General features: G+C 45.4%; 1 protein-coding gene across 1 annotated transcript; it reads right to left on the bottom strand.

Moving 5' to 3' along the window:
• Positions 1–9,659: 9,659 nt before the first annotated feature.
• Positions 9,660–12,788, bottom strand: LOC120441476 (mucin-13-like). The gene is made up of 10 exons (XM_039616707.1): positions 12,763–12,788; positions 12,473–12,579; positions 12,248–12,306; positions 11,962–12,113; positions 11,379–11,507; positions 11,244–11,289; positions 11,119–11,156; positions 10,839–10,926; positions 10,383–10,662; positions 9,660–10,278 (listed from the first exon to the last, which is right to left on the bottom strand). The coding sequence occupies exons 2-10, from the start codon at positions 12,527–12,529 to the stop codon at positions 10,120–10,122; spliced, it is 1,008 nt and encodes a 335-aa protein (XP_039472641.1). The 5' UTR covers positions 12,530–12,579; positions 12,763–12,788; the 3' UTR covers positions 9,660–10,119.
• Between the last annotated feature and the right edge of the window lie 1,114 nt (positions 12,789–13,902).

Below are 13,902 nucleotides of genomic sequence, written 5' to 3'. Positions count from 1 at the left end.
CCAAATACTGGACCCCCCGACCCCGGGGACGGGAGTCCAAGATCCGCCGGACAGTGTAGACAGGACCCCCATCGACGAACCTGGGCGGGGGCGGGGGCGGGGAAGGGGGCGCCAGCGAGGAAGTAACGCGCCGTTTAAGCTGCGAGACGTGGAAAACCGGATGGATCTTCATGGCGGGCGGAAGCCGGAGGCGATAAGTCACGGGGTTGAGCGGGCAGTGACCTCGTATGGGCCAACGAACCTGGGAGTGAGCTTCTTGGACTCGGTGCGGAGCCGCAGGTGCCTTGTGGAGAGCCAGCGCGATCCCCGGCTGAAGAGGATGAGCCGGGCGGTGGCGGCGGCGATGCTGCTTGGCGTACAGGCGTTGGCTCGGGAAATGGCAGCCCGTGCCTTGATCCAGGCCTGGCGACAGCGGCGGACCATCCGTTCAGCAGCAGGCAGGTCGACCTCCGCCTCCTGGTGGCTGAAGATAGGAGGATGAAAGCCATGACAGACTTCAAAGGCGAGACCGGTGGCAGAAGAGGCGTGAAGGTTATGAGACAGCTCAGCCCACAACAGGTAACGAGGCCAAAGCGCGGTTGGGCGGAGACGAAGCACCTCAAGCGCCCAGTTGTTGATTGGTCCGTTCAACCTGCCCATTGGTCTGAGGGTGATAGCGGACGAGAGGCTGGGAGATGCTCCAATCAGGCAGCAAAAGGCTTTCCAGAACCTGGCGGTGAACTGGGGCCCCTGTCGGAGACTATGTCCTTGGGGAACCCGTGAAGCTGGGACGACATGGTCTAAGAAGAGCTCAGCTGTCCGTTTGGCGGAAGGGAGGCTGGCCAGGGCGACCAGGTGCACCGCCTTTGAAAACCGGTCTACAAAGGTGAGGATGGTGTCAAGACCGTCCCACGGATGGGAGGCCGGTAACAAAGTCAAGGCCGACATGGGACCAGGGGCGTCCCGGCACAGGGAGAGGCGGCGATCGCCAGCGGGAGGCTGAGTGGAGGACTTAGCCCGAGCACAGGTGTCACAGGCGGAAACAATTCACGGACGTCCCGAGTCATGGAGGGCCACCAGAAGGCACGACGGAGGAGCTGGAGGGTCCTGTCAGGCCCCGGGTGACCAGAGGCGGGAGGAGTGAGCCCAGAGCAAGGCCTCCTGACGGCACCGGGATGGAACATAGAGTCTCCCAGCAGGGGTGTCAGGCGGAGGTGGTTCGGCGGTCAGGGCATCCCGGATAGAGTCCTCCAGGGGCCACCGAAGGGGGCAGCGAAGCAATGAGAAGGTAGGATAGGTTCAGGGTCTGGCGTGAGGTCGTCCTGGGCGAACTGTCTGGAGAGAGGCGTCTGCCTTAGCGTTCTTGGAACCAGGGCGGTAGGCGAGGTGGAAGTTGTAAGGCTCAAAGAATAAGGCCCAACGGGCCTGCCTTGGGTTGAGTTGCTTGGCAGAGCGAATATGGATCAGGTTGTGATGATCAGTCCAGATCAGAAAAGGGTCTTTCGCTCCCAGGAGCCAATGCCGCCACTCTTCTAAGGCCCACTTAATGGCCAGGAGTTCTCAGTTTCCGACACCATACCGTTGCTGCGTGGGAGAAAATTTCCTTGAGAAATAGCAGCATGGGTGAAGTTTTCCATCTGGGCCGTGTTGAGAAAGGATGGCGCCAGCGCCAACATCGGAGGCATCCACCTCCACCACAAAGTCTCTGGCAGGATCAGGGTGGAGCAGGACGGGGGCCGTAGTGAACCGGTGGATAAGGTCTCGGAATGCCTGTTTTGCACCCGGGGAGAGGCAGAAGGGCTTAGGCAGGTTAGCTGGTTTGGTGAGGGATGTCAGTGGGGCGACAACAGTGCTGAAATTACGGATAAAACGCCGATAGAAATTGGCAAAGCCCAGGAAGCTCTGTAGCTGCTTAAGGCTGGAGGGCTGAGGCCACTGGGTCACCACTTGGACCTTTTGCGGATCCATGGTCAGGCCATCGGAGGAGATGGTGAAGCCCAGGAAGGTGGTGGACCGCTGATGGAAAGCACACTTCTCCAGTTTGCAGAACAGCTGGTACTCGAGCAGCCTGCTCAGCACGGCCCTCACATGGCGAACATGGTCCGCCGGTGCGGGAGTAGATCAAGATGTCGTTGAGATAAGCAAACACCCACCGGCCTAGCATATCCCGCAAGACATCGTTGATCAGATGTTGGAAGACGGCAGGGCTGTTGCAGAGGCCGAAGGGCATCACCAGGTACTCCCAGTGCCCGTTAGGGGTGATGAAGGCCATCTTCCATTCATCCCCTTCCCTAATGCGCACCAAATTATAGGCGCTGCGAGGTCTAGTTTGGTGAAGATGCAGGCCTGGGAGAGGGAATCGAGTGCGGTGGATAGCAGAGGAAGAGGATGGCGGTTCTTGATAGTGACTTTATTCAAGCCCGATAGTCTATACAGGGGCGGAGCCCGCCGTCTTTCTTCTTGACAAAGAAGAATCCAGCAGCAGCAGGAGAGGTAGAGGCGAATAAAGCCCTGTTGGAGAGCCTCAGCAACGTACTCCTCCATGGCCTTATTCTCTGCGGGAGACAGAGAAAACAGGCAATCACGAGGAGGGACCGCTCCTGGGAGGAGCTCAATGGCCATGTCGTAGGAGCGATGAGGAGGTAGAGTAGAGGCTCACCTCTTACTAAAGACCTCAGATAGGTCGTGGTAAGCCGGAGGATCTTATCCAGATCAATGGGCTCCGGGGAGGCCTCTTCTGACTTTGAGTTCTTTTGGGTCCGAGAGAGAAGGCAGCGGCGTGGACACTGGGGACCCCAACCCAGGATTTGGCAGGAAGACCAGGAGATGTGGGGTCGTGTTGGCGGAACCATGGGTATCCAAGGATGAGAGGTGAGGAAGTGGCCGAGACTACTAGAAACCGGATCTCCTCCTGATGATCCCCGATGAGACACCTTGAACCGGCTGGGTCTGGAACTGGATCGGGTAGGGTTGGAGGGTCGCTCATCTACTGAGGTCACCGGAGGAATCGATCCACAGGAGTTAACGGAATGCGAAGTCGGGAGGCTAGTTTTTGGTCGATGAAGTTCTCAGCGGCTCCGGTGTCCAGAAGGGCTTCAGATGAGAACTGTTGGCGTTTCAGGTGAAATATTACTGGTAACAGAAAGCGAGAGGGGTCAGAGGAGTGCGAAAGGCCAGGTGGGACACCCCCGCAGTCTACCTGGCGTCGTCGTTTCCCGGACGTAGCGGGCACTGGGGACGACGGTGTCGAGCTGATCCACAGTAGGCGCAGAGACCCTCACGCCAGCATCTCTCTCTCTCCTCTTTGGAGAGTCTGCCCAGCTGCATGGGCTCCTCGCTGGATGTACTGCTTGGGCTAGCAGCGGCTCCTTCAGAGGGGGAGGAGGCTGCGAAGACGTGCCCTCTGAGGCTGGAAGGGTTTGAAGGCCCGAGGGGTGTGGCGAGGCCGCGACATCACTCGTTGGTCGATCTTCAGGGCGAGGTCCACGGCCTCATCCAGGGTTTTAGGGGCCTCACGGCCGGTCATCTCATCTTGGATGTAATCAGCCAGTCCCTCCAGAAAAATGGGGCGTAGAGAAGCATCTCCCCACTTTAGCTTAGCGGCCAGGGTACGAAATTGGGAGGCAAAGTGACAGACGGGTCGACTGCCCTGGCGTAAATGAAGCAGCTGTGACTCCACCTCCACTTCACTGCTCGGGGAACAAATGTCTTTTTAATTCCTCCACAAACAGGGCATAGTCATTGCAAGCTGCAGATTTATTGCTGTAAAGAGCATGGCCCATTCCTGAGCCTGGCCAGACAAGAGAGGGGTTAGCATTGCAACTTTTCCACGGGCGGTGGCGATTTAGTGGGCTGACATTCAAACAGCATGTCTAAAGTGGCAAGCAAACCATCAGGCCAGCCATCAACTCCGTTCCACTTATCTGGTAGTCCGATCCGGGCTCCGCGCTCACCGGCGCCGCTGACGCAGCGAGGTGACGGAAGTGGAAAGTTGGAGGACAGTTTCGGTGAGAGACTCCATTTTGTGCTCATCCGATCTACCACACCGCGAAGATATAGTACTTGACTTTCAGCCGTTCGAATTCGCTGGGTCTATACGCGGCTCAGACATCCTGTCACGATCGGGCGAATTACACACAGTAATTCGGGCGTGCCCGTGTGGCGTGCTGGCTAGACCCAAACGCGCGGCGAAGGCTAGCGGTGGGTTGGAACAGACACGCAGTTATTCTAGTAACGATCAGTGCACGGCGTGGCTTCGGAACTGGCGTTACAGACGGAGAGCGGCGGGCGGGATGAGAAAAAGAATCGAGAGGAAAAACACTCACAGTTGCTGAATCAGGCGGAGACTGACGAGGCAGGTTTCGGAGCTCCTGACATGAAGAGAACGATGTCTGAGCGGCGAACAGGTGGGTGGCGTCTCTCTTTTAAACCCGGCCCCGTGATCAGCTGATCACCAGCTGACATCTTCATGGATGACATCAAGCTGTATGCCAAGAGTGAACGAGACATCGATTCACTGATCCACACCAATAGGATATACAACAATACAGCAATGACACCCTAATGTAATATGGATTGGAGAAGTGTAGTCAGATGATAACAAAGAGAGGGAAGGGAGTCACAACTAAGGGGATTGAACTACCAGAAAGCAACATTGCAGACATGGAGGACAGCTACAAGTACCTGGGAATCCGACAGGCAAATGGGAACCACGAATAGGCCGCTAGGAAAGCTGCAACCATTAAGTCCCTGCAGAGGGTCAGGCAAGTCCTGAGGAGTCAGCTGAATGGTAAGAACAAGAACTGGGGAATAAACACCTATGCCCTGCCCATGATCAAGTGCCTTGCTGGGATAATAAGCTGGCCAAACGATGATCCTGCTGACATCTAGACCAGGCAGCTTCTCACTATGCATTGAAGGTTTCACCCAAGTCCAGCACACTGAGACTATGTGCTGAGCGGAAGGAAGGAGTTCGAGGACCGCTGAAGTCAGAACTACAGTCCAAATGAGACAACAAACATCCACAAGTACATCAGGAAGATGGCCACAACCGACCACGTGCTCGGTGAATACCTCAGGCAGCAGAAACCCAAGAAAGAGGAGCAAGAGGAGGAACCATGATGGAAGGACAGGCCCCTGCACGGTATGTACCACTGGCAGATAGAGGAAGTGGCTGACATCCAGAAATAGTAAGTAAGTAAGTAAGTAAAGTTTATTTATTAAGCGCTTTTCATAGACAGGTAGTCACAAAGCGCTGTACACAAAGATTAAAATAAACAGTACGATAAACAGCAAAATGCACAATATACACAATATAGAGGTTAAATGTAAATTAAAAATGTAAAAATGTAAAAAGCATTGGTCAACAGAAGGCTTGTTTAAACAGTTTTTAACTGCTTTTTAAAGGATTCCACAGAGTCAACCAAACGTAGTTGTAGAGGTAGACTGTTCCACAGCCTTGGTGCCACAGACTGAAAGTCTCTGTCCCTTTTCGTCTTCAGTCATGTTCGGGGAGCAACCAACAAACCCTGAGTCTGTGAGCGGAGATGGTGAGCAGCAGTGTATTTTGTGAGAAGCTTGGATAAATAATCCTGGGCCTGGCCATTTAGTGCTCTGTACGTTAAAACAATAATCTTAAAACAAATTCTAAAATCTATTGGGAGAGAATGTAAAGAACATAAAATAGGAGTGATGTGAGCTCGCTTGCTAGAGCGAGTTAATAGTCTGGCTGCTGCATTTTGTATAACTTGGAGGCGAGAAAGAGATGATTTATCCAAGCTGGTAAACAGGGAATTGCAATAATCTAAACGTGATGACACAAATGCATGGACAATTTTTTCCAGTTCAGCTAAGGAGACCATATGTCGCAGCTTAGAAATATTCCTTAAATGAAAGAAACAGGAACGAGACAGAGATTTTACATGTGAGTCAAGGCCCAAAGAAGAGTCAAATATTACTCCAAGATTTCGAATATTTGAACTACGACCCTTAGCAGAAGAACAGAAAGGGGCAAGAACCTGACTGATTTTAGAATATAGATCAGGAGGAGCCATGGTCTCTGTCTTGTTCATGTTTAAAACAAGGTAATTGTTAGAAAGCCAATCAGAAACCTTGGTTAAGCACTGGACTATGGTGGACAGCCTATCCAGCTGATGAGGCTTAAAGGACATATACAGCTGAATGCCATCGGCATAGAAATGATAAGACAGGTCACTAAAAGACTGAATAACGTCAGCTAAAGGAAGCATATAAAAATAAAATAATAATGGACCCAAAACTGAACCCTGTGGAACCCCACAGGTTAGGGCAACAGTGTTAGAGGAGAACCTATCAGTCCTAACAGAAAAGGTCCTGTCTGATAAATAGGAAGAAAACCAGTGTTAAGTCAAATTGTTGAATGTTGTCATTGTGTTTCTTAAATTTGTAAAGTCTTAGTTCAAGCAGTAGGATCAAAGCCATTCCTTTGATCCTGACCACCTCTCCAGCCACCCTGTGCTGGGGGAGGTTTTATTGTAGATACATCCTATCTGAAAGATCTGTTTCTTGTGTTATAAGCTTCCTGCTTTGATGATCCTTTTGGTGAGCAGGAGGTCACACAAACGCACCCCCATGACACACACATACACACACATTCCCACACACACACACGTTCTTGCACATGCATACATGTGCACACACATACACACACATAGTGCCTTGTCTTAGAACCATTGGGGGGTTTTACGGTGGGAGGTGCTTGTGTTGTGTTGTATTGTGTAAACTGTAACTGTCATGGGAATAAAAAGCTACAAGGAGAGCTGCTCTTTGAAGGATTTGGGCTAGAGACAGGTGAGGAGCATTGCTCCACCGCCTGGTTCTGACCAAAGCTCTCCCTTGTTAGCGAGTTAAAGACCAGTTGAAGATGTTCTGTCTTGTTTTCCGTTCTTCATGAGGAATAAGTCTCTAAACTAGCGGGGCCTGTGGAAATACAGACCCAACAACCAGTCTAAGTCTAAGTCCATTAGAGCACTTCGCTCTCGCTCTGCAGGCCTACTTGTTGTTCCTAGAGTATTTAAAAGTAGAATGGGAGGCAGAGCCTTCAGTTTTCAGGCCCCTTTTCTGTGGAACCAGCTTCCAGTTTGGATTCGGGAGACAGACACTATCTCTACTTTCAAGATTAGGCTTAAAACTTTCCTTTTTGCTAAAGCATATAGTTAGGGCTGGACCAGGTGACCCTGAATCCTCCCTTAGTTATGCTGCAATAGACGTAGGCTGCTGGGGATTCCCATGATGCATTGAGTTTTTCCTTTCCAGTCACTTTTCTCACTCACTATGTGTTAATAGACCTCTCTGCATTGAATCATATCTATTATTAATCTCTGTCTCTCTTCCACAGCATATCTTTATCCTGTTTTCCTTCTCTCACCCCAACCGGTCGCAGCAGATGGCCCCGCCCCTCCCTGAGCCTGGTTCTGCCGGAGGTTTCTTCCTGTTAAAGGGAGTTTTTCCTTCCCACTGTCGCCAAAGTGCTTGCTCATAGGGGTCATATGATTGTTGGGTTTTCTCTGTATGTATTATTGTGCGATCTCCTGTACAATATAAAGCGCCTTGAGGCGACTTCTGTTGTGATTTGGCGCTATATAAATAAAATTGAATTGAATTGAATTGAATTTGAAGTGTTCTCGATGGACAACCAGCCCAGTGGACTTCCAGAGACGCTCTGCTTTTCGACAGGAGCGTCGAAGACCACGGGTTTGATTATTTAACCATGGTGTGCGGGAACTAACAGTGCAATGACTAGTTTTGAAAGGAGCAAGCTGATTATGAATGGCAAGACAGTGTTCATTAAAAGAATTAATAAGGATGTCAACATCATCAGAAGGTTTAAAATTAAAAAGAGAAGAAAACTTAAAAATGACGGAGTCATCAATAAAGCGCCTGCGCCTAATAAAACTTTGGGGAAGAGACTCTGAGTTGACAGACACATTAAAAAAGACTGACTTATGGTCGCTAAAAGCAACATCATTTAAGTTCATGTGGTCAAGGAAAACACCACAGGTGAAGACCAAGTCCAGAGTATGCCCAGTCGTGTGAGTAGGACCTGATACATGCTGAACAACATTAAAAGAGTCCATAATGCTCAGGAACTCCTTAGTGGTACTATTTGATGAGTCCTCTGCATGAATGTTGAAGTCACCAACAATGATGACCTTGCCCAGTTTAATGGTGTAAGTTAAAAATTCTTGTAGGTCTGACAGAAAAGACGCAGCAGACCCAGGTGGACGATAAATTAAAATGCCGTATATGGGGTGTTCTCGTCCAATTTTTATCATAATCATCTCAAAAGAGTTGTAACAGCTTGAGGAGATCATCTGGCATAAAAATGTCTTTTTAAAAATTACCGCTGTTCCACCTCCTCGTCCAGATATCCAAGGTGCACAGAGAAATGAACAGTCAGCAGGACACAGCTCTAAAAGATGTGAGACATCATTCTCACGCTGCCACGTCTCAGAAATAAATATAAATCAAGCTTCTCCGTACAGGACAAGTCATTTAAGATATAAGACTTGTTGGCAATTGAGTGGCCATTAATTAACATCCATTTAATGCTGCAACCCACTGGGACAGGGGTAGAGTTTCCAGGAGCAGAGTTCGCACTATGCGGTAAGCTGCGCAGCAAAACAGGGTTCCTGCCGCGATGAGGCATTGCTTTAAATGTTTTCAGGCAAAAGCCTGAGTGGTAAACACAGTGGGTTGTGGGGATTAATCCAGCTCCGACAAGTTTCAGGCAGAGCTTACTGCTAGCAGCCAAGGAATAAAGCCCCCGAAGATCTGCCTCTTTCCGAAGACGATGGAGCAGGACAAATCCTACCAGTGGCTGGACTGAAAGACAGCACAGAAGCACTGATGGTAGTACAGGAAAAAGTTCTGAGCACAAGATCTATCTTTAAAGGATCTTGTGCTTATCTTAAAAGGAGTCATATGTGCCTTCTCAGCTGAATCACTGAAAAAACACCTTTATTTCAAAACCTGGTTCGTGTATTTTGCTACTGTATAATGTAAACATAAATTAAAGACTAATATACTTACATTTATTATATAGTGATAATAAAGAGATGCATTACAAAACTGGTAAAATATATATTTATTTTGCTTATAATTACTGACTTTAATCAGTTATTGAAGTTAAAGATATAATATACTCTATGTATACAAAGCAGGATATCATCCAATCTGCAACTTATAGATGGAATAGTAAGATATTTTTTATAAGCACCAGTGTAAATGATTTATAGGGACTTGTTTATTTATATACACATATAAATAATTTAAAAAAATCCCCTTTCACTCCTGTGGGCGGTCTATTCTTCTCGCTTGGAGCTTGAGGGTCCTGCACAGTATCTTTGCTGTACCTAGAAATGCGCTTTTCTGGACAGAGATCTCAACACCTGACTCTCACCTCGTTTATTCGGATGACGTCTGAGCTGGTATGGCTTCAGTTATCCGTCTCTCATTCATATCCAAGGTAAGCTTAGTTAGCATAGGGTATCTAGCAGAGGGACCCTTACTCAATACAGACGCTCTGGTCGGGAATCGAACCGACAGATTAGACATCAAGACTTTGAATCTTTAAGTTTCCTTTTTAGACACACACACACACATATGTGCAACCTCAATGCTTGATGCTCCACACACAGGTTCTTATAATTTTATTAGAAGATGCTGGTCTCATCCACAAAAACTGAATTAAACATTAAATTTCAGTTCATTACAAAAATTTAACACATTTGCATAAAAAAGTGAATTCATAGACAAATGAAGTATTAATCGGACAGCAAACAATAATAAGCAGCTCCTCATTATCGCATTATATTTGGACATGAGTGTCCATGTTTCTCATTCAGTTTAAATAGACAACTCTTCAATAATTCATACTTCAATTAACCAAAACAGATGAAAAAATGAGACCAGTCCTCGAAGTCATGTCTCCAACTTGATATAAAGTAGTCACGATCAGACATGAATGGTTTATGACAGCTTGTACTATAGTCAGTCACATAAGATTCAATAAGATTCATTACATAGAGTAATAATAAAAAAGAAATTAAAAACATAAATCTTCAAAAATGTCATTGCATGGTGAGCTTCTCTGATTTTGTACTAATAGTAGCGTCTTCCATCATCGTGTGTGTAGTGCGGGTTGCTGTGGCCTTGGTTCTGAGTATATGGGTTCATCCTGGGTTGATTCTGGGCATACGGGTTGCTCTGAGGTCGAGTCTGAGCGTATGGGCGTATGTTGTCTTGTTCATCATATATCTGCTACAGAGGAAAAAAGAATGAGAGTAAATTTAACGCCAAACACTAAGAAACCAAAAAAGTCTAATGAACGTATCTCTTCTTTGGACACACAGAGGCATACTCACTGAGCCACTGTTCATATGACCAAAGTTTTGTCCGCCATTGCTTGGTTTCATCTCCAGGTTGGTCCTGTTGTCCATGCTGTTGGTGGGGTTGGCAGCTCGTGGGAACATGGGCACCCCACCATTCTGAAAACCTGAATGGCCATTGGCTGACCCATTAAATGAGAGTCCCTGGCTGTGGCCAAACTTGTTGCTAGCCATTGGTTGTGTGGCAGAACTCAGGTTAATGAAGGGTTTTTTCATTTCTGCACTTTTGCTGTTCTTGGAGCTTTTGTTTGATTTTCTGAAATCACAGCAGGAAAAACATATTATAATTTATTATTGTATCTGTCAATGTCTGTCAGACATGAATGAATTCTCTTGATTTTAAATGCATTTGCATCTACAATCAAGTCTAATTCAAAATGAGAAAAACACTTTCTCGCATTTATGGGGCGAATGAGTTGGTAAGAAACTTACTGTGTAGCTACTACTGGTAGCAGGATGATGGCTATGAGCAGCAGTCCTCCAAGCACAGAGCCCACGATTACCAGAACGAGCTTCCAGTCTAATAACACACAATGAAGAGGACATCAAGACATGTTACTTAAAAACTTTTATGACAGTTTTTCAGCTTTTGAATAACCTTTCTAGCTATTGTATCATGTGTTGTCATTAATCTTGTGAGTTTTCTTTTAAATAGCTGTCATTAAGTAACCATGTTTCTGCATTCACTTTTAATAACATGCAGTATACTCACTTTCTGAGCAGTTAAAACCAGAATAACCAAACGAGCATCTGCAAGACAAAAAGGTTTTTTTTTAGTATTTTTTTAACACAAACTTGCATCAATAAAGGACATACAGGAGGAGGAGGAGTACTTACTTCATGCACTTATTGTCTTTCAATTTTTCCCCAAAGGAGCAAGCAGCTGTAAAAAAGAAAAAAGTTGTAGTTTGTTTCCATAGGACACACAAAGAAACAAACACAACACTTATCTTGCTCAATAAATTGTCTTACCAGTGCAAATTCTATCACTGTTGTCTGTTTTCCTGTAGCCATCTTTGCAGGTACACTCGTAAGTTCCATCGCCTGGTGTGCAATTTGTAGTTTCTTTATCACAGGAATTGGTAGCACAAAGGTCCGTAGCTTTAAGGGGAGAAGGGGAGAAAAAAAGTCTCAGTACTCAAAGACATGTTTCATAACATGTACAACAGTAAAATAAATGAATCACTAACATGCCATGAAATAAACCCTGGACTGAAATTAACAGCATGACTTCAGTTTAAAAATATCATCATCATCATCATCATCATCAGGACATCATAACTCACTGAATTATAAATGTAAAGATTATAATGCATGCAATGGCAGCTGCTGCCCTGATTGTGACACCCATGATATTTTTATTACAGCTAAATCATCTGGAAATAGTTAAATTCAGACAGTATAGATTTAGTATAAAGGATTCTGAAACACATCTTGTCAATTATATTATTTCTGAAAACAAATCTATATCTACTGTGAGTCTCATTCTAGAAACATATTGTCATAAAAGTGACTGAAACAACACAACATGGTGGAATACAGGTAACAAACTTACTCTCAATGGTGTTCTCAATCAGGACACAGTCCTCACACTCTGTTAATGTTTGTACAACTTGATCTTCTGTAATTTTAGAACTGGCCTCGTAGCTGATCTGTACTGATGCATCGACATTCACTACATTTCTTGACACTGGAGTGGTGCTTGGCCTGTAAAAACAGAAATCACATTTACTGAAAATTTGTATCCTGTGTTTACTCAGGACAATACCATGTTAGTATACTGTGATGTGAAATAGACTGAAGGATGGTATGATAAAAGCTGTTGTCAGTCTGAGACTTACCGGAGTTCCAGCACTATAGATCCAGAGTAACCATTCGTCCCTTTATAAACTTTATACAGCTGTGTTTTCAAAAGAAAATATGTTTTGCTCAATATAAGTAGTGATACTGATTAAACAAGTTATAGAATTGTTTTTAGTATAACTTTATCTTATAATGTCAAGTGCATTTTAAAAAATGTCCATAAAGACACATTCATTGATAGAGAGTACTAACCGATTACTTACCTCAGCAATAACTTTATCTGCAGTTTCTTTAAATTCCTTTGATTTGCGGTCTCTCATTTTTTCATTAAATGCTTTTTTCAGTTTAAGTTTTCCAGGGAAGACTTTGGCTGAAAACAAGAAAATATCATCAGAAGAAACTTGAAAACTAATAAAATTATACTTTATAAATATAATTTTCTTGCTGATAGGAGGAAGATTGATCCCAGTCTCATACACTGTCTGTCTGTTAAATATGAAGCTACAACTAACAGGCACAGGTAGCTAGTTGGGTAGCTAGCATAAAATCTAACCTGCTAACACATGGAAACAAGAATATTTGAGGATGTCCCTTCACCTGTCCAAAGTTAGTCCCAGACAAAAATCAAATTTGCCATTCTTACACTTAGCTTTGCATGGATAAAGTAAACTAAATCTAAAATGTTAATTACTGACATGAAATTTTGTTTCACAGATTGTATTAACTTTGCTAAGCCAGGCTAACAGTTTACCAAACTCAGCCACTATTTATGCCTATAGCTAAACTAATTGTTTTGAATGACCTGTCCTTCAGTGATCTACTCATCTTCCTCCATCCCACGTAGAATTGTATATTGCTGTATAATCTTCATTATGTCACTGTTAAATAAAGTAAAAACTTCATAGCAGCACACAAACAAATACTTACAACGTTCACAACTGTTTGAATCATTGCGGTAGAAATCACCAGGCAGGCACAAGCATACATAATCATCATAACGGGCCTCACAGGTGCTTCCAGTGCCACAGGGGTTTGGGTTGCAGGGATCTTAAAAGTGAGAAACAAAACAAATGCAAATGGAAGCACACACACACGCGCACACAATTTAAAACACGGTGGGAGGACTATAACCCGTTTCTGTCATGCTCATGCTAGACCTGACTGAACCAAGATGGCTGCTGATTGGGAAAACTGTGTTTGTTACTCTTAGCAATCCAACAAACATCACGAAAAGAACTTAACATCCAAACGATTGGTTAAGACTTGTATCTTCACAAAGAAGTTCTGCTTCATTTTGTGTGAGTATTTCCACAAATTTTGAAGTTTAGGGTCCTTTTTTTCATCACATGTGCTCTACAAGTAACACCTGGCCTATTGGATTACCTGGAGTCTGGAATTCATTTTGTCTTCTAAGAATTCAAATTGGTGATCAAGAAACATGACAACTAAGAGGCTAACAGAAGATATTGAAGAAGTTAAGAAGTCTCTTAACTTCATGTCAGAGGAATTGAGTAAGGTGGTGAAACAGCAAGCAGGACTACTGGACTTAATTGAAGAAGTAAGACAATTGAAGATTGTGATTAAGGAAAAAGATAAGAAGATTGAAGAGCTGGAAAAAAGAGTTGAAGATTTGGAGCAGTATACAAGAATGGAAGATGTGATTATTTCTGGACTGAAGACAAATCACTACACC

Source organism: Oreochromis aureus, linkage group 8, assembly GCF_013358895.1.
Source record: "Oreochromis aureus strain Israel breed Guangdong linkage group 8, ZZ_aureus, whole genome shotgun sequence".
Taxonomy (NCBI): domain Eukaryota; kingdom Metazoa; phylum Chordata; class Actinopteri; order Cichliformes; family Cichlidae; genus Oreochromis; species Oreochromis aureus.
Note: the sequence above shows the minus strand (reverse complement) of the source record. Positions and strands in the feature narration are given on the sequence as shown.